Source organism: Spermophilus citellus (assembly GCF_964194105.1).
Source record: "Spermophilus citellus genome assembly, chromosome: 4".
NCBI lineage: Eukaryota > Metazoa > Chordata > Mammalia > Rodentia > Sciuridae > Spermophilus > Spermophilus citellus.
The window spans coordinates 135,859,673-135,882,788 of NC_138185.1; the positions used below are offsets into that span (position 1 = coordinate 135,859,673).

General features: G+C 34.7%; 1 protein-coding gene across 4 annotated transcripts in view; it reads right to left on the minus strand.

Annotated features, from left to right (window-relative positions):
* The window catches only part of TMEM62 (transmembrane protein 62), a 47,448-nt gene that overhangs the window by 18,697 nt on the left and 5,635 nt on the right, over positions 1-23,116 (minus strand). For all 4 annotated transcript variants that reach the window (XM_081291799.1, XM_081291802.1, XM_081291801.1 and 1 more), the window contains 6 exons: positions 21,541-21,682; positions 19,411-19,535; positions 19,157-19,279; positions 16,232-16,387; positions 14,135-14,294; positions 1,967-2,080 (listed from right to left, as the gene is read on the minus strand). In XM_081291799.1, the coding sequence (XP_081147925.1) occupies positions 1,967-2,080; positions 14,135-14,294; positions 16,232-16,387; positions 19,157-19,279; positions 19,411-19,535; positions 21,541-21,682 (820 nt within the window). The remainder of the gene's footprint in view (positions 1-1,966; positions 2,081-14,134; positions 14,295-16,231; positions 16,388-19,156; positions 19,280-19,410; positions 19,536-21,540; positions 21,683-23,116) is intronic.

A 23,116-nucleotide genomic window follows, 5' to 3' on the forward strand; every position in this document is an offset into this window, starting at 1 on the left:
ATTTAGGAGGTTAGGCAGGAGGATCATAAATTCAAGGCCAGCCTCAGCAACTTAGCTTCTAAGACCTTCAGTAACTTAGAAAGCAACTAAGACCTTCAGTAACTTAGTAAGAACCTGTCTCAAACTAAAAAATAAAAAAGACTGGGGATGTTGCTCAATGAAAAAGTACCCCTGGCTCCTGGTTCAATCCCCAATACCCCCTCCAAAAAAAAAATATATATATATATATATATATATTTATTTATTTAATACACACACATATTAAAAGAGAATCAAACATCTGATCCATTGATAAAGAAAATTGTAAGTTGCTTCACTTTAAATTGGAGATAAGTAGTTTATATAGTTATATTAAACTATCAAATTAAAATAGTTCACTTTCATTGTACTAAGATAAAAATAATTTGTTTTATTTAAAGTTGCATATGGGAGTTTGGGTTGTGGCTCAGTGGCAGTGTGCTTGCCTAGCATGCATGAGGCAATACATCCTGAGATAGCTTTAGAGGACACATCCTCACAGACTTAAAATGTGAAATTATTTTTGTTTTTATTACTTGTGTGATTGAGTTTTTAAGAAATGTGATTAATGGGCATTTATATTTCACTACTATCATTTTTAGGGGTCATTTTAAAAGTTTTCTTTGGAAGATTTTTTATACTCACCTAGATCAGGCTTTATGTAGTAGAGGGAAAATTTGGAAACAAATGTCCCCTAATAGGCAAGTGGTTATATATACTAAGGAAAATCTTAATTTATCTAACTAAGGCATATCTCTATTTAGTCACTTGTCCAAAATACCTTAACAAATTAAGGTATTTATTCATACAATAATGTATATCTTAACATAATACAACTAATATCACATTATAAAATAATGTAGTCAGGCAAAGAGGTATGCATCTGTAATCCCAGCTACTAAGGAGGCTAAGGCAGGAGAATTGCTTGAGCCAAGGAGTTCAGTTCCAGCCTGGGTAACAGCAAGACCCCATAAAAAAAGAAAAACATATAAATTGATATGAGAAATAGTCAAAACAAATTCCTCAATGGGAAAAAATCAGATAGCAAAAAAGAACAAATGTATACTAGAGGGGCTGGGGATATAGCTCAATGGTAAAAGCCTTGCCTAGCCTGCACAAGGCCCTAGGTTTAATCACCAACACCACCAAAGGAAAAACAAATCACATTTTACTTTAAAGACTCATATACAAGCATATAACAATACAATGGTTATAATGAACAGTGGGATGAAAATGATGTAGAGTTGATCCTTCTTTTTTTCTTAATTTTCCAATTTTTCCACGTTATTTTTTCTTTTAAAGGAACTTCACAATTTTTTTTGAGAGAGAGAGAGAGATTTTTTTTAATGTTTATTATTTATTTTTTAGTTCTCAGTGGATACAACATCTTTATTTTATTTTTATGTGGTGCTGAGGATCGAACCCAGCGCCCTGCGCATGCCAGGCGAGCGTGCTACTGCTTGAGCCACATCCCCAGCCCTCCACATATTTTTTTTAAAAAAGAAATATTCTTTTAAAAGCCTTAATTCTGGACTGGGTGTGTGGCTCAGTGGTAGTGTTTGCCTAACATAAATGAGGCCCTAGGTTCAATTCCCAGCATGGTACAAACAAATAACTAAAATCAAAATAATACATAAAAATTATTATCATTAGTAGTATTAGTAGTAGTGAATAATTAAACTTAAAAGCTTTAATTCAAATCAGCACCTATAATTTCCTTAGTCATCCTGGTTGTATGGCATTGATTAGAACTAGGTCCTAAATTACTTGTTCATGTCTCTACTTCTTTTGATTCAAATCAACTTAAAATCATTTTATTCTTCTAGACAAATAACTAAACTTTAATTTTACGAGGCTCTCGTTTCTTTATATATGATTATATTATTTACAACTTTGAGTTTACCAAATCCAATAAAAATACATGTAACATTTAATTGAATTCACTTACCACCATGCAGTGGTCAGTAAGGAGAATAAATGATGCCAGGGGATTAAATGTGAGATGAATATTCTCTTGAACAGAAAATATGTGGTGAACACTCGTACTTCTTCCAGCAGAATCCTAGTTATAAGCACAGCAGAGAAGTGACTTCATACATATTTAGATATATATAATGTTCTAAATTGTGCACATAACTGACAAGATAATTTGCAATAACTTTCATCAGTTATCTTATTGAATAGCTACCTTTTTTAATCACTTACTTTTGATTCCCCTATAAGTGCTTTTGACAGAATTTTATTTATTTATTTATTTATTTATTCATTTATTTATTTTTAGAGATAGATAGAGAGAGAATTTTTTAATATTTATTTCTTAGTTTTCGGCGGACACATCTTTGTATGTGGTGCTGAGGATCGAACCTGGGCCACACGCATGCCAAGCAAGCGCACTACCACTTGAGCCACATCCCCGGCCCCTTGACAGAATTTTAGGTCTTATAATTATAGATTTGAAAATACCAGCATATACTCATAATGTACTTTTATTTTTATTTTATTTTTTATTTTTTTTAAGAGAGAGAAAGAGAATTTTTTAAATATTTATTTTTCAGTTTTCGGCGGACACAACATCTTTGTTTGTATGTGGTGTTGATGATCGATCGAACCGGGCCGCATGCATGCCAGGCAAGCAAGCTACCACTTGAGCCACATCCCCAGACCTGTACTTTTATTTTTAAAGAAATCTTTTTCCCGATTCCAACATGGCGGCGGGCGCAGAGAGATCAAGTCTCTGACCTCTTCAGCTGTGCGGGCATAGGGAGTCGTAAACAATCTAAATTCTGTTTGCTCAGGATCACTAGGCAATGCTGAACTGACCTGGATCTGGGGCGATCAGTCTAGGCCTTTCAGAACACACACTGAGCCCGGATCGGCTGAATTCAAGCTCCCGTTTGCCTGCTTCCTGCAGACAAACAGCTGTGACTCAGCACTAATCCATCCGGCTGAAACAAGTGGTCAGCCCTTCTGTTCCTACGGAGGTAAATGCCAACCGAGCCTTCATAGGTAGTGGCCACAGGTTTGAAACGGGGCTTGGGAGAGACAGTAAGGACCCACCCGTTGCATTGGTCACCCGGCAAAGGGAAACGAACTGTCGCCATTTGCAAGAGATACCACCATGGCAGAGAACTGACGTCACCAGACTGCAGCGGAGGAGATAACTTCATTGAAACCTGCGGCTACAGGTGTGTAATTCCCTAGCCTTCCCTCTCCACACATCGGGGAAACCTTAAGGGCCCCTCCCAGATCTCCCGTAAGGGCCCCTTCCAGCTCTCCCGTGAGCGCGATAGCCAGACTGAGGGAATCAGATGTGGCGCGAGACCGTGGCTCGGAACTCCCGGCTACTGCTTTCCACAGTGCTGACAACTGAGGTCTCTTGTACCAGTTACTGGGGGCGTGGGTACCGGAGGGCAAGTAAAATTTGCTGAGGATTCTCAGCTTCAAGCTCTACAAACTTAGGGTTTGAGGGAATGGCAAACAGGGAGAGTGTGCCCAGTCGTCCATGAAAACAGGGCTCCCGGGAGCAGCAGACCTGGCGTGTAGCCAGTATTGTGGTGAGCGGCACTGGCTAGAGGAAAAGTGGGGAAGTGAATAGACACAAGAGGAGGCCCTAGGCACTCAGGTTTGGAGACTCGCCCAGTCTGGGAGGAGATGCTGCACAGTGATTGGTTCCCGCGCATTGATAGGAGAAACTTGGCCTGGTGGGCACAGCACCACCTACTGGAAGAGAAGTTAATCAAACTCTAAATTAGGTTTTTTTTTTTCTCTTTTTTTTGATTTGGGTTTTTCCTTTCATTTTCATTTTTCTTTCTTGTTGTTTTTTAAATTTTTTTTACAATTTTTTTAAAATTTTTTTTCTTCTAATTTTAATGTTAATTTTTTTATTATTTTTTTAATTTTTTTAAAATTTTTTTTTCTTTTTTTATTTCCTATTATTTTTTCTTCTTTTGTCTTTTCATTTCTTTTCAATTTTCTTATTCCTCCTTCCTTGAATTCTACCTGCTTACTCTCATTCTCTTTAGTGACTTCTTCCCTTCCCTTCTAATACCTTTCCTCCCAAGCATCAAATAAATTTATAGGAGTAAACAGTAACTCAGCAGTCAAACAGAACAAGAAGTAACATGAGCAGCTTGAAAGAGCAAGGAAGAAAAGGAGTACAAACAATGCAGGACAGCCTAAATATTCAGGAGGACCTAGAGTCATCAGAAAAATGGTCATATAAAGAACTCAAGGAACACCTTAGACAGATGGAATGGAACCTTAAAGAGGATACGAGACAGCAAATTCAAGCAGCAAAAAAACACATTGAGAATGAATTACATAAACAGATAAAAGAAGAAGTTAAGCATCTTTATCAGGAGATAGAGATTATAAAAAATAATCAAACAATAATTCTAGAAATGAAGGAAACGATAAACCAAATTAAAAACTCAATTGAGAGTATCACTAACAGAGTGCAGCAAGTAGAAGCCAGAACGTCAGATAATGAACACAAAATATATCATCTTGAAAAGAGTCTAGCCAACTCAGAAAGGCTGGTAAAAAATCACGAGAAAAACATCCAAGAGTTATGGGATAACATAAAAAAACCAAACTTACGAGTCATCGGGATAGAAGAAGGTACAGAGATTCAAACCAAGGGAATGAGTAACCTGCTGAATGAAATACAGAAAACTTTCCAGAAATAAAAAAGGAAACAGATATACAAATTGAAGATGCATACAGGACACCGAGCATACAAAATCACAGTAGACCAACGCCAAGACACATTGTTATGAAGATATCCAATATACAGAACAAAGAGAAAATATTAAAAGCTACAAGAGAAAGGAGGCAGATTACATTCAGGGGTAAACCAATAAGGTTAACAACGGATTTTTCATCACAGACGCTGAAAGCGAGAAGATCCTGGAACAACGTATTTCAAACACTGAAAGACAATGGATGCCAACCAAGAATTCTGTATCCAGCAAAATTAAGCTTCAGGTATGACAACGAAATAAAAATCTTTCATGATAAACAAAAGTTAAAAGAATTTGCAGCCAGAAAACCAGCATTGCAAAGCATTTTGAGCAAAACACTACACGAGGAAGAAATGAAAAACAATAACCAAAACCATCAGTGGGAAGTGCCTCGGTAAAGACAGAGGGCGAGGGGAAAGATAATCATGGAAAAACAAACTAAATTTTTTTTAAAAAGGATAAATAATCAAACATGGCTGGAAGTACAAACCATATATCAATAGTAACTCTGAATGTTAATGGCTTAAACTCTCCAATAAAGCGACATAGGCTGGTATCATGGATTAAAAAAACAAATCCAACAATATGCTGCCTCCAGGAGACACATCTGATTGGAAAAGACATACACAGGCTGAAGGTGAAAGGATGGGAAAAAATATACCACGCACACGGTCCTCGTAAGCAAGCAGGGGTGGCCATCCTCATATCGAATAAAATTGACTTCAAGACTAAGTTAATCAAAAGGGATAAGGAAGGACATTATATACTGTTAAAAGGAACCATTCACCAACAAGACATAACAATTATCAATATTTATGCACCAAATAATGGTGCTGCGACATTCATAAAACAAATTCTCCTCAAGTTCAAGAATCAAATAGACCACAACACAATAATTATGGGTGACTTCAACACACCTCTCTCACCATTGGACAGATCTTCCAAACAAAAGTTGAATAAAGAAACTATAGCACTCAATACCACAATCAATAACCTAGACTTAACTCACTTATATAGAATATATCAACCATCATCAAATGGATATACTTTTTTCTCAGCAGCACATGGATCCTTCTCAAAAATAGAACATATATTATGCCATAGGGCAACCCTAAGTAAATATAAAGGGGTGGAGATAATACCATGCATTTTATCTGATCATAGTGGAATTAAACTGTAAATCAATGATAAAAGAAGGAAGGAAAAATCCTACATCACATGGAAAATGAACACAATGTTACTGAATGATCAATGGGTTACAGAAGACATAAAGGAGGAAATCAAAAAATTCTTAGAGATACTTGAAAATACACACACAACATATCGGAATCTATGGGACACAATGAAAGCAGTTTTAAGAGGGAAATTCATCACCTGGAGGTCATTCCTCAAAAAAAGGAAAAACCAACAAATAAATGAGCTCACACTTCATCACAAAGCCCTAGAAAAGGAAGAGCAAAATAACAGCAAATGTAGCAGAAGGCAAGAAATAATTAAAATCAGAGCGGAAATCAATGAAATTGAAACAAAAGAAACTATTGAAAAAATTAACAAAACTAAAAGTTGGTTCTTCGAAAAAATAAATAAGATCAACAGACCCCTAGCCACTTCTATTTAATTTAGTCCTTGAAATACTAGCCAGAGCAATTAGACAGACAAAAGAAATTAAAGGCATAAAAATAGGAAAAGAAGAACTTAAATTATCACTATTTGCGGACGACATGATCCTATACCTAGAAGACCCAAAAATATCTACAAAGAAACTACTAGAACTAATAAATGAATTCAGCAAAGTGGCAGGATATAAAATCAACACGCATAAATCAAAGGCATTTCTGTATATCAGCGACAAAACTTCTGAAATGGAAATGAGGAAAAACACTCCATTCACAATATCCTCAAAAAAAATAAAATACTTGGGAATCAACCTAACAAAAGAGGTGAAAGATTTATACAATGAAAACTACAGAACCCTAAAGAGAGAAGTAAAATAAGATCTTAGAAGATGGAAAAATATACCCTGTTCATGGATAGGCAAAACTAACATTATCAAAATGGCGATATTACCAAAAGTTCTCTATAGGTTTAATGAGATACCAATCAAAATCCCAACAGCATTTCTTGTAGAAATAGATAAAGCAATCATGAAATTCATATGGAAAAATAAAAGACCCAGAATAGCAAAAGCAATTCTAAGCAGGAAGTGTGAATCAGGCGGTATAACGATACCAGATTTCAAACTATATTACAGAGCAATAGTGACAAAAACAGCATGGTACTGGTACCAAAACAGGCAGGTGGACCAATGGTATAGAATAGAGGACACAGAGACTAATCCACAAAGTTACAACTATCTTATATTTGATAAAGGGGCTAAAAGCATGCAATGGAGGAAGGATAGCATCTTCAACAAATGGTGTTGGGAAAACTGGAAATCCATATGCAACAAAATGAAACTGAATCCCTTTCTCTCGCCATGCACAAAAGTTAACTCAAAATGGATCAAGGAGCTTGATATCAAATCAGAGACTCTGTGTCTGATAGAAGAAAAAGTTGGCTCCGATCTACGTATTGTGGGGTCGGGCTCCAAATTCCTTAATAGGACACCCATAGCACAAGAGTTAATAACAGGAATCAACAAATGGGACTTACTTAAACTAAAAAGTTTTTTTCTCAGCAAGAGAAACAATAAGAGAGGTAAATAGGGAGCCTACATCCTGGGAACAAATTTTTACTCCTCACACTTCAGATAGAGTCCTAATATCCAGAGTATACAAAGAACTCAAAAAATTAGACAGTAAGATAACAAATAACCCAATCAACAAATGGGCCAAGGACCTGAAGAGACACTTCTCAGAGGAGGACATACAATCAATCAACAAGTACATGAAAAAATGCTCTCCATCTCTAGCAGTCAGAGAAATGCAAATCAAAACCACCCTAAGATACCATCTCACTCCAGTAAGATTGGCAGCCACTATGAAGTCAAACAACAACAAGTGCTGGCGAGGATGTGGAGAAAAGGGTACACTTGTACATTGTTGGTGGGACTGCAAATTGGTGCAGCCAATTTGGAAAGCAGTATGGAGATTCCTGGGAAAGCTGGGAATGGAACCACCATTTGACCCTGCTATTGCCCTTCTTGGACTATTCCCTGAAGACCTTAAAAGAGCATGCTACAGGGATACTGCCACATCAATGTTCATAGCAGCATAATTCACAATTGCTAGACTGTGGAACCAACCCAGATGCCCTTCAATAGATGAATGGATAAAAAAAATGTGGCATCTATACACAATGGAGTACTATGCAGCAATAAAAAATGACAAAATCATAGAATTTGCAGGGAAATGGATGGCACTAGAGCAGATTATGCTTAGTGAAGCTAGCCAATCCCTAAAAAACAAATACCAAATGTCTTCTTTGATATAACGAGAGCAACTATGAACAGAGTAGGGAGGAAGAGCAGGAAGAAAAGATTAACTTTAAACAGAGACATGAGATGGGAGGGAAAGAGAGAGAAAAGGGAAATTGCATGGAAATGAAGGGAGACCCTCATTGCTATACAAAATTACATATAAGAGGTTGTGAGGGGAATGGGAAAATTAACAAGGAGAGAAATGAATTACAGTAGATGGGGTAGAGAGAGAAGATGTGAGGGAAGGGGAGGGGGGATAGTAGGGGATAGGAAAGGTAGCAGAATACAACAGTTACTAATAGGGCATTATGTAAAAATGTGGATGTGTAACCGACGTGATTCTGCAATCTGCATTTGGGGTAAAACTGGGAGTTCATAACCCACTTCAATCTAATGTATGAAATATGATATGTCAAGAGCTTTGTAATGTTGTGAACAACCAATTAAAAAAAAAAGAAATCTTTTTCCCTCTGTTCACTGAAAAGGCCCAGTAGTAATAATAAACCTATAAAAGCAATGAGCTAGCAGAACTAGTATAGACTCTTAAAAAAGCATTTTTCACTACAAGGAAGCAGTGTTTCTTAGAAAAATGGCTGATTCCAGGCTTTGAGTAAGAAATGCAGAAGAACTTAGAATATCTTGTTATACCAGAAACTAAAAAAAACTAATTAAGAATACTAGGATTGTGTCAAACAACTTAGAGGTCAACATGAAGAGGCTCCCACTAGCCAAAGATGGACCAATTTGAGTATTAAAAGAATAAATGCAATGGATTGAAACATCAAATAAACAAACATATATAAATGACTATCTAAATATGTATACATTTTAGGCTTAGAATTCATAATAATACAAAAAGTAAATGATTCATTAGTGACCTTTGGCAGATGCTAAAGAATTAATTCATTATTCTGAAAAATGGTTTAGAAAAGTGGGGTATGGGAAAGAATCAAGAATTTATCCTGCATTTTTCTTATGATCTCCATAATAGATGAGGGAATTTTTTTCCTTTGTAAGACTATTCTCATTAATACTTCTATCATACAGAGAAAGATTTGAATATCACCATTTTATACCTAAGAAAAAAAATGAAACTTGGCAAAAGTCATTGATGGCTGCTAAAACCCCTTAGATGAAAAATTGATGGATATATATTAGCAGTGTGTTAGAGGTGGCTTCACTAGCTTACGAGGGCCAACTGTTAAATTTTTAGGAAATTTTATGGGCTAGTTAGCATTATGTTGGTACCTAAAACCAATCATGGTAGGAATATTTATACTATGAAAATTGGCACCCCCATAACCTATCTCAAGTTGGTTGTTAAATATTTGCTAGCGCACTGTTAGATAAGGGTACAAACACTAGCATGTACTGATCAATGTCAGTGTTACAAAAAGAGACAACCAAGTATTATAGGCATCCTGATAAAAGCACAAAACATCTATTCAAGTAGTCTTGTCAAAAAACAAGACTCATATCTTATCACACTTCTAAATCTTCCTACTAGTTATAGAAACTGTTGGGGTAGGCAAAAGAATATGTTAAATGATACCAAAAGGATACAAACAGCAAAAATTCTGAAGAAACTTTATAGGACCAAAGATCCAGATTCCAAAGCAAACACATTGTAAAGGGGAAAAAAAGGGGGGGCATAGGGAGAAACCTACAGAGTAAAAGAGATGGCAGAAACAACTCAGTTTTCAGTGTATGACCCTTGTCTAGATTCTCAGTTGAACCAAATGAATGCATGTATGTGTAACAAATTAGGGAAAACAGAACACTATTAACTTTTTCAGGGGTGATATAGTATCATGGTTGTGTTTTTAAACAGTCTTTATCTTTTAGTAATTTATACTGGACATATTTATACATGAAATACCATGGTGCAGGGAGGGGAGAAGTAGATAAGAATATAGGCGAACAAGATCAATAATGAGCTGATAATTGTTGAGATGTGCTGATAGAGTCACAGGGTTCATTAGAGTATTATTTTTTTAAAAATTTGTTCTTTTAGATATACATTATAGTAGAGAATACTTTGACATATTATGCATACATGAAGCATAACTTATTCTAATTAGGATCCCATTCTTGTGGTTGAACATGATGTGAAATTACACTGGTCATGTATTCATATACAAATATAATAAAGTTATATCTGATTAATTCTACTCTTTCTTATTATCCTCCCCCTCCCTTCCCTTCTTTCCCCTTTGCTTAATCCAACAGATTTCTATCTGTCCCTCCTCACCTTCCCTTTCATTATAAAGGTCTTTCATCTCTTTTGTTAGGCTGATTCCCAAGTATTTTATTTTTTGAGGCTATTGTGAATGGGATAGTTTTCCTAATTTCTCTTTCAGTGGATTCATCATTGGTGTATAGGAATACAATTGATTTATGGGTGTTAATTTTATACTCCACTACTTTGCTGAATTCATTTATGAGTCATTAGAGTATTATTATATCCTTTATATATTTTAAAAACATTTTCTCATTTTAAAAACTTTAAAAAAACAAAAAAGAACTTGTACTGGTGTTTTTCAAATTTGTATTGCTCAAAATGAATATACCTTATGATAAATTCTTGTTTTAAAGCTGGGATTTTCTTTCATTTTGAGATTCAGAGACTTCTATAATGAAATCTTTAAATTGGCAAAGTAGGCACAACAATCTAAACTACTGGTTCTCAAACATGTGCACATCAGAATTACCTATAGAAAATTTGTTAAAGTAGATTTCTGATTGTTTCATGTTGTTTTTTTCCATTGTTTCATGCTGTTTTTGTTTCTTTTCTCTTTAAATAGCATTAACATGTTGCCTAGGGTGGTCTCAAACTCCTGGTCTCAAGTGATCCTCCTGCCTCAGTACCTGGGACTATAGATGCACTCCACCATGCCCAGCTTCCAGAGTTTCTGATTCAGTAGGTTTTGGATAGGACCTGACAATCTGAATTTCAAACATGTTTCCAGGTGATATTGATACTACTAATCTATGATTCACATTGAGAATTGATCTAAAGATCTAATTGCTACTAGGTTACCAGGAACCTATACATATTCAAAAAACATAGTGATATAGGTAAAATATTAGATAATGAGTTGATGTTTTTGCTCAGTTTCAAATCAGATTTATCAATAGTGCACTATATTTATCAACAGTACATGAATTTTTCCATTAATAAATGGAAAGGAAGAAACCAAGTTTCCTACTTAATATTTAGTAGGTGATGATGATGATCTGCCTCAGCCTCTTGAGCAGCTATAATTAAAGATGTAGACCACCGTGCATGGCTTAATTAGATTTATCTCGAGCCAGACATGGACTCTGTGTGTGTGAGCTATGAATATTTGAGGGGAATTGGACTGATGTTGCAGCTCTGACTAGGCCATGCAACTGTATGTCCTTTTTGCTCACTCTGCCTTTGATCCCACACAGCACCTAAGATAGGTGTGGTTTTCCAAGATGTCAGTCAATCCGCTGCCTGCAAGACATTATCAAGCGGGTTGGGGATGTGGCTCAAGCGGTAGCGCACTCGCCTGGCATGCGTGCAGCCCGGGTTCGATCCTCAGCACCACATACAAACAAAGATGTTGTGTCTGCCAAAAACTAAAAAATAAATATTAAAAATTAAAAAAAAAAAGACATTATCAAGCAATCCCCTGAAACCCAATCTCTCTATTTGGGTTGAACTTTCTCGAATGTCTTCCCCTCAATAAACAGGATGGTCTCAGGTATGCTCTCTCTTTTGTCTGCCACTCTTGCTTTCTTTGTGGGAGCTGGGGCAGAGGAGCCATCACTGAACCCCAAGAATAAGGTACTTTCTGTGTCTGTGTGATTATTCAGTGCCAACCCAATTTAACTGGAGTGACCCTGACTAATTTAGTCATGTGTCACGGCAAGATTAATTTTTTAAGGTTATACTTTAAGAAAACACATTAATGGTTGCCTGGGAGATGAGGAGAGAAGGAAGGCAGATAACAAAAGGGCACAAGAAAACTTTCAGGGAAATGTATCATATTGATTATAGTGATGGTTACAGGGATGTATATGTATGTCAAAACTCATTGTACACTTTAAACATGACATAATTTTCCTATGTACATATATAAATACACTACAGTGAGTCTCATCATCTCGTAAATCCACAAAAATGGAATCCTAGTTAAAGTAAGATATATTCCATGCTTGTATAATTATATAAAAATGGATTCTATTGTTATGTATAACCATGAAGTACAATAAAATTAAAAAAGTAGAATTTATTTTACATAAATTATACCTCAATAATGTTGTAAGAAATGTTAAAAATGTGCCAAGTACATGATTTCACTTTTTTTTGTGGCACTGGTGATTTCACATTATTAAAAGGATTCAACGAGACAAACAGGGTTTCAAGAAAACATGAATAATTGTTTTCCTTTATAAAACTACAGAAGCTGAACATCTTATTAAAAAATAATAATAAGAGAATCTGAAGCAATCCAAGGATTTGGGAACTTTCCATTACTATAGTGGGCAGTTTTCCTATAGTTATTCCTAGTTCTTCCCCATGACTTAAAGATAGGGAATAATTTATTCTAGTTCACGTATACCTTCAAGCCTCTTTAATCCAACTTCTAATATAAAATATAATAAGAGTTTATTCCCATCCATCCCTCCTACTTCTTGCCTATTGGTTCTTCCTCCTATATAGAACACTTCAAAGATGGGTGGCAAAGCAAAGTGCCTTCCATTATGCAGTCATACAAGTTTTCCCACCTATTATCGAAGAATAAAACTGCCCATTACATAGAATTATTATGAGGATGAAATAAAAAATCCTAAGTGTCTGTTATCTCCTTAGAAGGAGCTCAACAAACAGTTCCTTATGTATGGACCTATTTCTGTGGGGAAAGTAAAAAAGGATAAAAAAGTAATTACATGTGTTTTTGAAGTATTATTTGGTGTTTCAAACTGAGACTTAACATTTGAAGACTAAATAGTTAAAAACAACAAATCATAAAACTGTAGAAATTAAGAATATGAATATTAAAAGAGCACAGCTTATCCCCTGAAGAGTTTGATGAAGCTATTCTATTTTGGTAATGATTATCACTTTCTATTCTGGTAGATGCTAATGAATTAAGTGTCCCAAATTGAACCAGAATAAGGACAGGCATACTGTTACTGCTTATGCTGACAATGCACATTCCCCAAACAAAAAAGTTACTTTGCAGCGTTGAAAATTCTGTGTCCTGGCAAGAGAAATATGGTTTTTGACCTATTCTGTTATCTTGAAATATATCAGGGAATTTGCCCCCATTATTTAAAAGCAAAACAAAACAAAAACCCTCTGGCCAAAGTTGGAAGAAAATAAGAGAATGATTCCCCAGGGTTAAAAAAGGGGGACTGCAGCCAATAAATACATATTCCTCTCATCCTGTAATTCTATCTAATAGAATTACTTCTGAGTGCCTATTTTCAAATATACTAAACAAAGTATATTTTTATAAAGAGAGAGAGAGATAATTTTTTTAATATTTATTCATTTTTTTAGTTTTTAGTGGACACAACATCTTTATTTTATTTTTATGTGGTGCTGAGGATCAAACCCAGCACCCTGCACATGCCAGGCGAGCGCGTTACTGCTTCAGCCACATCCCCAGTCCCAACAAAGTATATATATGTATATTTTTTTATTTTTCAGTTTTCAGTGGACACAACATCTTTATTTTATTTTTATGTGGTGCTGAGGATCCAACCCAGTACCCCGTGTATGCCAGGCGAGCGCGTTACTGCTGAGCCACATCCCCAGCCCCCAACAAAGTATATTTTTAAAAAGTGTTTGTTTTTTTTTTTTAAACTGTTTATCAAACTGAGCTTTTGTACCAATTGACTAAAAACAAATCCACAATCAAGAGTTCACTCTGGCAAGAGCCTAATCATTTACATAGCAAATTGAAAATCACTAACTTACCTGGACAATTGCTTCTATGTTATGTGTCCCATTACTGTAGTTTCTGGGGTTCCACTTCAGTATAAAAATAGGACCAGACAAATGAATAGCCTGTCCTAAATTAACTCCATCAATCTTAATGGTGACAGAAGTAATAGAGGATAAGGAAAAGGCCAAGACTCTAAAATGAGAGCACATAAAAGGCATGTTTTCAGGTAGTTGTCATTATTTTTATAAAGGAGAATAACACTATTGCAGCCAGACATTATATAAGTATAGGCAGAAGCATCACGTTGCACAACTGTAGGGGCCACTCATGATCTTGGTTTCTTTCTTGGAGATTTTTGAAGTTGTACAATTCAGCAAACCTACATTGGTGAGAAATTAAGAACTATTCTTTTACTTCTTAGAAAGGAAAATCTTTGACAAATCTAGCTAGGATAGATTCAAAATTCTTTCTGAATAAACTCCTAAAGTTCTGATTTTTTTCTCTTAGGAAGAAAATATAGAGTAGGGATCTCAATTTGTCAATCTAATGTCAAGCCTTCATCTACTCATTTGGTTCCCAATGTATTTACCTGGAAGAAGCAAGGTCATAGTCAGGGCTGGCAACCACACTCTTTCAGCTACTATCAAAAACTGTGACTGACAGGTATGATGATTACACACCTTTAATCCATCTACTCAGCACCACATAAAAACCAATAAAGGTATTGTGTCCAACTACAACTAAAAAATAAATATTAAAAAAAAAGAAAATGAAAATAGTTCTAGAGATAGTGATCATGATTGCACAACAATGTGAACATACATAATGCCATTGAATTGTACACTTGAGAATGTGAAATGACATATATTTTACCATTTAAGTAAAAAGTAATCAAGCAATCTTTAGCAACAACTGTAAAAGTATTCAAAATTTTCACCTAGAATTTCACTTCTGGAACTCTATTATAAATAAATTATTCAAGTGAAGGAAGAATCTGCGTGTACCAGGTGTTTATCCTCAAATAAAAAAAAATCTAAAAGTTCACCAATAAGATGGGGAAACTGTTACATAAATTATGGTACATTCTCAGTGTTGAAAGACAAAAAGTAGGAAGTAGATTAAACCATGCCCTGATGATTAATTAATTATGTAAAAACATGCCTAAGAGGGGCTGAAGCTGTAGCTCAGTGATGAACTGCTTGCCTTGCATGTGTGAGGCACTGGGTTCAATCTTCAGCACTTCATAAAAATACATAAAGATACTGTGTGTTCATCTACAACTAAATAAATATTTAAAAAAATGCCTAAGAGAAAATGCCTGTGAAGAAACATAGGAACACTCAGAAACACTAATGGTTCTATTAGGGGTGGGCAACACACACACACACACACACACACACACACACTCTTATAATATCATTACTATATTTTCTAAAGATTGTTATTTTGGATTACTTTTCAAAATAAATACTTAAAAGTATATTTTTAAAAATGTCCTTCCTTATGTTTGAAAAAAGTTATACATATTTTTGCAAAAAGAATGATAATGATATCTCATTTGCATCCTATAATCTACATCATCAACTTTATATGCAAACTAAATTTGCAATTCCATAAGGAGTATACATCTTTTGCTTTTTTTGAAAACTATGTAGCAAAATGAAGAACAAAACTATTTCTCATACAAAATGTAAAGTTTTAAAAGTAGAATATATGGGTCTGGGGGTATAGCTCAGTGGCAGGGCACTTGCCTAGCATAAGGCCCTGGGTTTGATTCCCAGTAGTGCAAATAAAGAAAGAAAGAAAGGAAGGTAGGATACAAGGTAATATATATATTATAATCATAGCAATGGAAATCCATGCAACAAAAAGGCTGCAATAAAATGTTCAAAAATGGTGACTGGATTATGGGTTTCTGGTTGGTTTTAAGATTTTTATCAGCTTAAAATATTGTATATTTTTTAATAGAAGGGGAATCAAATAATAAGCAACTTATCATTATATAATGTTTAGGTTGTTAAGAAAACTAAAGTTGGATATCTCATAGCTTTCATATGAGAATACAATCACAATGACTTATTCTCTGTCAATATCAAATTAAAAGTAATTTCTGAAAAATTGCAATGTACCTGATGTGTGTTGAGTGAAGGATTCTTTCTAGAGGTTCATGTTTAGCACAACTATAGAGGAGTGATTTAGGATTGGTAATAAGAATCACAGGCCAGTTTCCAAAGATCAAATCTTCAAAGCTAAAAAGGTCATGATCAAAAGCAAAGATTCGATACCTGGAGAACAGAAGATAGGTGATTTAGTTACTTTATAAGAGGGCTTAAAGGTAAAAGACAGACAAATGTCAAAATACAAAAGCATGGTGTTTTTACATGATGAATTTGAGTACAAAGTAAATAACACTGTTTCTCTTTCTTCCCTTGCCTTTATCACTTTTCTTCGCATTTGTCACATCAAGTAGACTCTGATTGAAACAATGAATTTATGCCCTAAAACAATTCTTGGCACATAGCATGTACTCTTTAATTTTTAAATACTTGCTGAATTAATTCACTTTATTTTACATTATTTTAAGACTATTTTGAAGCTAAGACATTCATCATAAATCTAAGATCTGATATTCTTCATTCCATCAACAATGCTACATAAAATATTAAAGTGTTGGATATAAATATAATAAGAAAAGTTGGGGCTGGCGATGTGGCTCAAGCGGTAGCACGCTCATCTGGCATGCGTGTGGCCCGGGTTCGATCCTCAGCACCACATACAAACAAAGATGTTGTGTCCGCCAAATACTAAAAAAATAAATAAATATTAAAAAAAAATTCTCTCTCTCTCCCTCTCTCTCACTGTCTCTCACTCTCTCTTTAAAAAAAAAAAAAGTTGCATATGCCTTTAAACTTTTATTCCTATAATTCCAAAGAAATTAAAGTGAAGACATTTTGATTTTCCAAATGTACAATGAAAGGTATAAAATATTCATTAAAGAGTAACCCAAATTTTATATTCTCCTTCCCCTTACCCTACCCTCTCTCTCTCTCTCTGCTGGGAATCAAACCCAGGGCCTCACACATGCTAGAAATGTGCTCTACCACTGACTTATATCCATAGCTCCTATATTTTCTTTTAGAACTTAAAAAAGAAATTATTAATTATGATATAAACAATAATGCTTACCAAATACTCTATGGGCCTCCTAGCATTTCCTAGTCTCTGTGTACTAGATTAGGATCATGTGACTAATCCTGGTCAATAGGCTATGAGTAGAAGTGTCATGTAGCACACTCTGATCAAAGTTTGCTGTTTTTTTTTAACACCTCTTTTCAGTTATAGATGGATATAATATCTTTTTAATTAATTTATTTATTTTTATGTGGTACTGAGGATTGAACACAGTACCACACATGTGCTAGGCAAGCATTCTATCATTGAACCACAACACCAGCCCCCATACAAAGCTTCTTTTTTTTGTTTGTTTGTTTTTTTAGTTGTAGTTGGACACAATACCTTTATTTCACTTATTTATTTTTATGTGATGCTGAGGATCAAATCCAGGGTCCCGCATGTGAGAGGCAAGTGCTCTACCACTGAGCCACAAACCCAGCCCCTCTGGCCCCCCATCCAAAGTTTTTAAGAGCATATGTGAGTTCTCTGTTCCCTTCTCCACTCTGGAATTAACATGTTAAAATAGTGGTATTATGCTAGGAGAGGTGGCGAATGCCCAGCAGCTCAGGAGGCTGAGGCAGGAGGATCATGAGTTGAAAGCCAGCCTCAGCAAAAGTGAAGCACTAAGCAACTCAGTGAGACCCTGTCTCTAAAGTAAAATAAAAAATAAGGCTGGGGATGTGGCTCAGTGGTCAAATGCCCCTGAGTTCAATCCCGGGTAACCCCCCAACACACACACACACACACAAATAGTGGTCATATAAGATGGGAGAAGTCAGAATTCCCAAGTCACCCCATGGAGGATAGTTGCCCTGCCTCAGACTGGGTTTAGAGGAATGAAAAGTAAACATTCTTGTGTTAGGCCATTGATATTTTTTAATTTGTTTTATATCCACAAGAAAGCCTAACCTATACTACTAATATACTGTCAAAAAAATCTACTGTAGTCAATACAATTTAAATGTTATAAGAACAGTAAAGGTTAGGTTGTTTCAGGGTTGAAACAATGAAGACCAGATGGGAAGAAAAACAAAAGAAATGGCTTCAAAGTTAACACTACAACTTGTAACTGTAGCATTTAGAAGAAATAAAGAAGCTGGCCAAGAGTCAAGAAGCCTACCTAACAAAAGGCAATGCCAGCTCGGCCTTCAGCTTCAGTCATGAGCACATAGGTCTTAGCCCAAAGTAATTACAGTTGTCAAGTAATAACAGGCTTAGCTCATAGTTTCTAGAAAAACCAAACAAAATGAGGAAGCAGCTTCTAAAATGTAAAGCTGATTTTTGATTAATGAAAGTAGTTAGAAATAGGTAACATATTCAGTTCAACAAATATTTGAATAAATGATAATGTTCTATACTTAAAGATATTTCACTTACATATCAAAAATAAATATTTAAATAAAATATATACTTCCAGTAAATAAGTTGTTTTCTATAATAGATATATTAACTTTAAAAAAACTAAAAATAACTATTTGAAGAATTGAAATTACTAATGTTTTATAGAAAAAAAACGAGTGGTAGATATAAAATTCAAGAGGAAAAATGACATGTCTAGTTCTAGTGCTTCTCAAAGTATGATCTGTAGACAAGGACAGACCAACACAATTAAAATCTCTAGTGGTAGGGCCTGGAAATTTTTATTTTTAATAAACTATAATTTTTGTGTACACTGAAGTTTAAAACTACTTCCTAATTGATTCATCTTGAATCAATATGGCATAGTGATGATAAACATCACTGCTACAACAAGGTTTTTGCATAATGACAAAGACTGCAAATTATATTACTTAAAAAAAAAGTATCACAATTTTTTCCTTAAGTGGTATTGCCTATCATATTATATGGATAAGTTTTGTTTTGTGAGGTAATTCCCTTACCTTCTATTATCTTTCCAGTCTCCTACCTCAAGTTCCAAAGTGCCCTGGAAGTGACGAGTGTGCAGAATAGGCATGAGTCCACCAAGTGTATGGAGGTGCCCACACAAATAAGCTGTAGCTGAACTAACCAATGAAAAATAAACAGAATAAGTGAACAAAGGTAAATTGGGATACCAAACTAATAAAGAATGTTTCTTCAGGAAAACAAGATAGGTACAGCAACAATTAGTTTGGATTTTGGAAGCTTGTTTCACCTCATGATTGACCGGATTCCTGGTGATGGAGAAAGGATAGTGGATGTTGTAAAGTGTCCAAACCAAATTGTATGGTTGCTCTCTTTACTTTCCTTGGCCAATAATAAGAGTTCCTTCATCTGTTTCTGAAATGGAAGAAAAATAGAAGGATCTTCAATTAGGACTCAGACAATTAGGACTGAAATCCAGTGTCATCAGGTTAAACAAGTCCTTAAGTTTTATAATTATAATTGCACTATATCTAGATCCTAAATTCTACCAGGTAGGACCTGAATGGACCTCTGTAAGTTTTAAACTGTTTTCATGTATATTATAATTCATTTGATCCTAAAATAACTCTGCTATTGGTAGGGCAGGTATTATCCCCATTTGATAAACAAAAACAAACAAACAAAAAATAACAAGAAATAAAGAAATCACCACTATCTTCTAATTCTGCTAATTGGCCTAGTTATTTCTGGTACTGATAATGAAGACATGGTAATAAATTAAAAACATATTGAAACTAAACTTTTAAAATATATACATATGTCCATAGAAATACTTGAAACTAAATGTGCATAACAGCTCTACTCATATTGGCCCCAAACTAGAAATCATCTACAAATTGTAATATATCCATAAAATGGAATATTATTCAGCAATAAAAAGAACTACTGATATATCCAAGAATATAGATGAAACCCAGCAATATCATACTAAGCATAAGAAGCCATACTGAAGAGTACATTCTGTATGATTTCATTTAGATAAATTTTTAGAGCAAATAAGACTGGTCTATAATGATAGAAAGCCAGTTTAGTTCCACAGGGGCTGAAGACAGACAAAGAAACATTCGAGGATGATGGAAATGTTCTATGTCTTCATTATGGTCACAGTTATGCCAGTATACACATTTGTCAAAACTCTTCAGACACTTAAAATGAGTACATTTTATTGTATGTAAATCATATCTCAGAAAATTGATTTTTAAAATGTGCACATACATAAGTATATATTGTTATCTATAAAGTACTTAGAACAATACATTTTGGAGCGTTCTACTCAGGGTTTCTAATTTGGTAAGTCTGAGGTAAAAACCAGGGACTCTGTACTTAGCAATACTGCAGTTGATTTTTGTGCACCTGGTCCTTGAATTGTATCTTTAAAAACACTATCCTAGGACTGTAGCTCAGTAGCAGAGCGCTTGCCTAGCATATGTGAGGCATTGGGTTTGATCCTCAGAACCACATAAAAATAAACAAATAAAATAAAGGCATGTTGTCCATCTACAACTACAAAAAATAATTTATTTTAAAAAACCCATTATCCTAAGGAATATGACTTAATAAAAGTTAATTAACTCTGAATAAAGATACTTGGTAGCTAGGAAACACAATAAAACTTAATTAAATAAAATGCCTAAAATAATAAATTGTATTAGGCATTATTCTGTTCCCTTGATTCAAACTCCTTTGAACCCTCATATAACAAATCTCTTTCAGTACTTAGTAAATTCTGCTTATTGATCTAGTTACTTCTATATTGGTCTTATAACCCACCACTAAATTAAATACTCTAAGAAGCCAGGGACTTGATCTTGTCACCTTTATACTTTTACACATGGGCATATGTATCTTGCATAGGGACATGTGCTCATTAAATAATAAACTGGCATTTGTTGTATCAAGAAATAGTGAAAAGTTCTCATATATGACTTTACAGATGGTTGTAATCCAGCGATAGTTTTCACCTAGCCTATTTGAAACACTTTAAAAAGAAACTTATATAATTCAATAGTTGTCCTTCTCTTTTATTAGCCATTGTGAGGATTTAGCACTATGCCATATAGCACACAAAGATGTATGCCCTGTGCCTTGCAAAATACATTCTGCATTTTACATGCTAAATAAATGTTCACCGAATAAACTGTGAGGTGCCTCTTTCCTGGGTTTTGGGATAAGAATAGGGATAGCAATAACAGCCCTGAAGTAGCCAGTAGCTCCTAGCCATACTTTTTGCCACAGTTAAATTTTTCTTGAACATTTCTAGGTAAGAACTTGCTTAGTTGGGACAACTTGAAAACCCACATGTATCTGTGAAAAAGTAAAAACACATAAGCTACTAAGAAAAATGAGAATTTTACCGTACCTCATCTAAAATTCCAAAGAAATTAAAAGGTCTCTTAGGCCCTGGATTTTGGGTGGCATCCACAGAGATGAAAGAGTAGTTGCCAAAGGGAGTGCTGTGAACATAATGAAAAGAGCCATCCCTATGTACAGCAGAATATTTCCTAAAAAATATAAGACAGGGAAGTTTTAGTTCAATTTTTAAAAGAAGGAATTTAAATTCTGTCCCTAATACCACTGCAGATTTTGCTTCCCTTTGAAAAGGTGTACTGATTTAACAGAGAAATAACTAAATGACAAATACAACGGATAAACTCATTAAAAGACATTTCAAAGTTTTTCTCTCATTGTTTCTAAGACTCATGTAAACTAAATCATCAATAAGCAAACACAAGGTCTCCAAGTAAAGCAGAAAAGAAGACTATTTTAAGCAGTCCCCTAAATATTTAAAAATATCAAAATTCAGTGAAATGGAACTTATCAATCATTTAAAAATTTAATGAAGGTCTACTAAGTATCTAACAAGTTTTGGTATATGTTCACTTCTTGAACCACTGAGATTTAATTCACAAGAAAGATTTGCAAAAATGAAGTCATCAGGCCAGGAGAAAAATGATAGTCTAGGCCTAGTTGGGTACATCTTTTTTGGTTTCTAAAACTGTAGTGATATCATATGCAGGGTCTACACGCAGTAATGAAAATCATCCCTATCTTAAGTGTCAAATGTATTCAGGTATTCATAAAGTTGGAGGGTGAAAGGATGGGTAAAGTAGTACAGAGTACGTATAGAGTATTTTTTGAATAAAGGAGAAGGAGAATATAGATTCTATTGGGGGCACATCTATAGTATTCAAATGTCATCTTTATAAGAAAAGTTGATATCATCTTTTATCTAAATGTCTTATATAATGTTTTACCTAAGCGCATCAATAAAAAATTACAGGGGCTGGGATTGTGGCTTAGCGGCAGAGCGCTTGCCTAACACATGTGAGGCCCTGGGTTTGATCCTTAGTACCACATAAATATAAAATATTGCGTCCAACTACAACTAAAAAATAGTAAATATTTTTTTAAAATTACAAATAAACTTCCAAAGCTTAATGTGCGAGCAGGTAGCCATATTTAAGCAAGAATAGACATCAAATAAACAAATCATGAAGTCATAAAATAAATATGTCATCATAGAAATTACAATTAATACTAAAAAATGTCAACCCTAATTTAAACAAAATTAATTATTTCTATTGTTCTCTTTTTGGTATTTTAAATTTTTCTACTTCAGAGTCTTATTCTGCATTAAAAATTTCAATTTATATTTTTTCTTGTTTAATTTGTTTCCAGTTATTCTTTAGGATCTTTTAATCTCACATATATTACTTCCTTTCCTACATTTTTGGAGGGGCCATACTCGGGATTAGACTCAGGAGCACTCTACCACTGAGCCATATCCCAGCCCTATTTTGTATTTTAATTAGAGACAGGGTCTCACTGAGTTGCTTAGCGCCTCACTGTTGCTGGGGCTGGCTTTGATCTAGAAATCCTCCTGCCTCAGCCTCCCCAGCTGCTGGGATTACAGGCGTGTGCTACTGTGCCCTGTC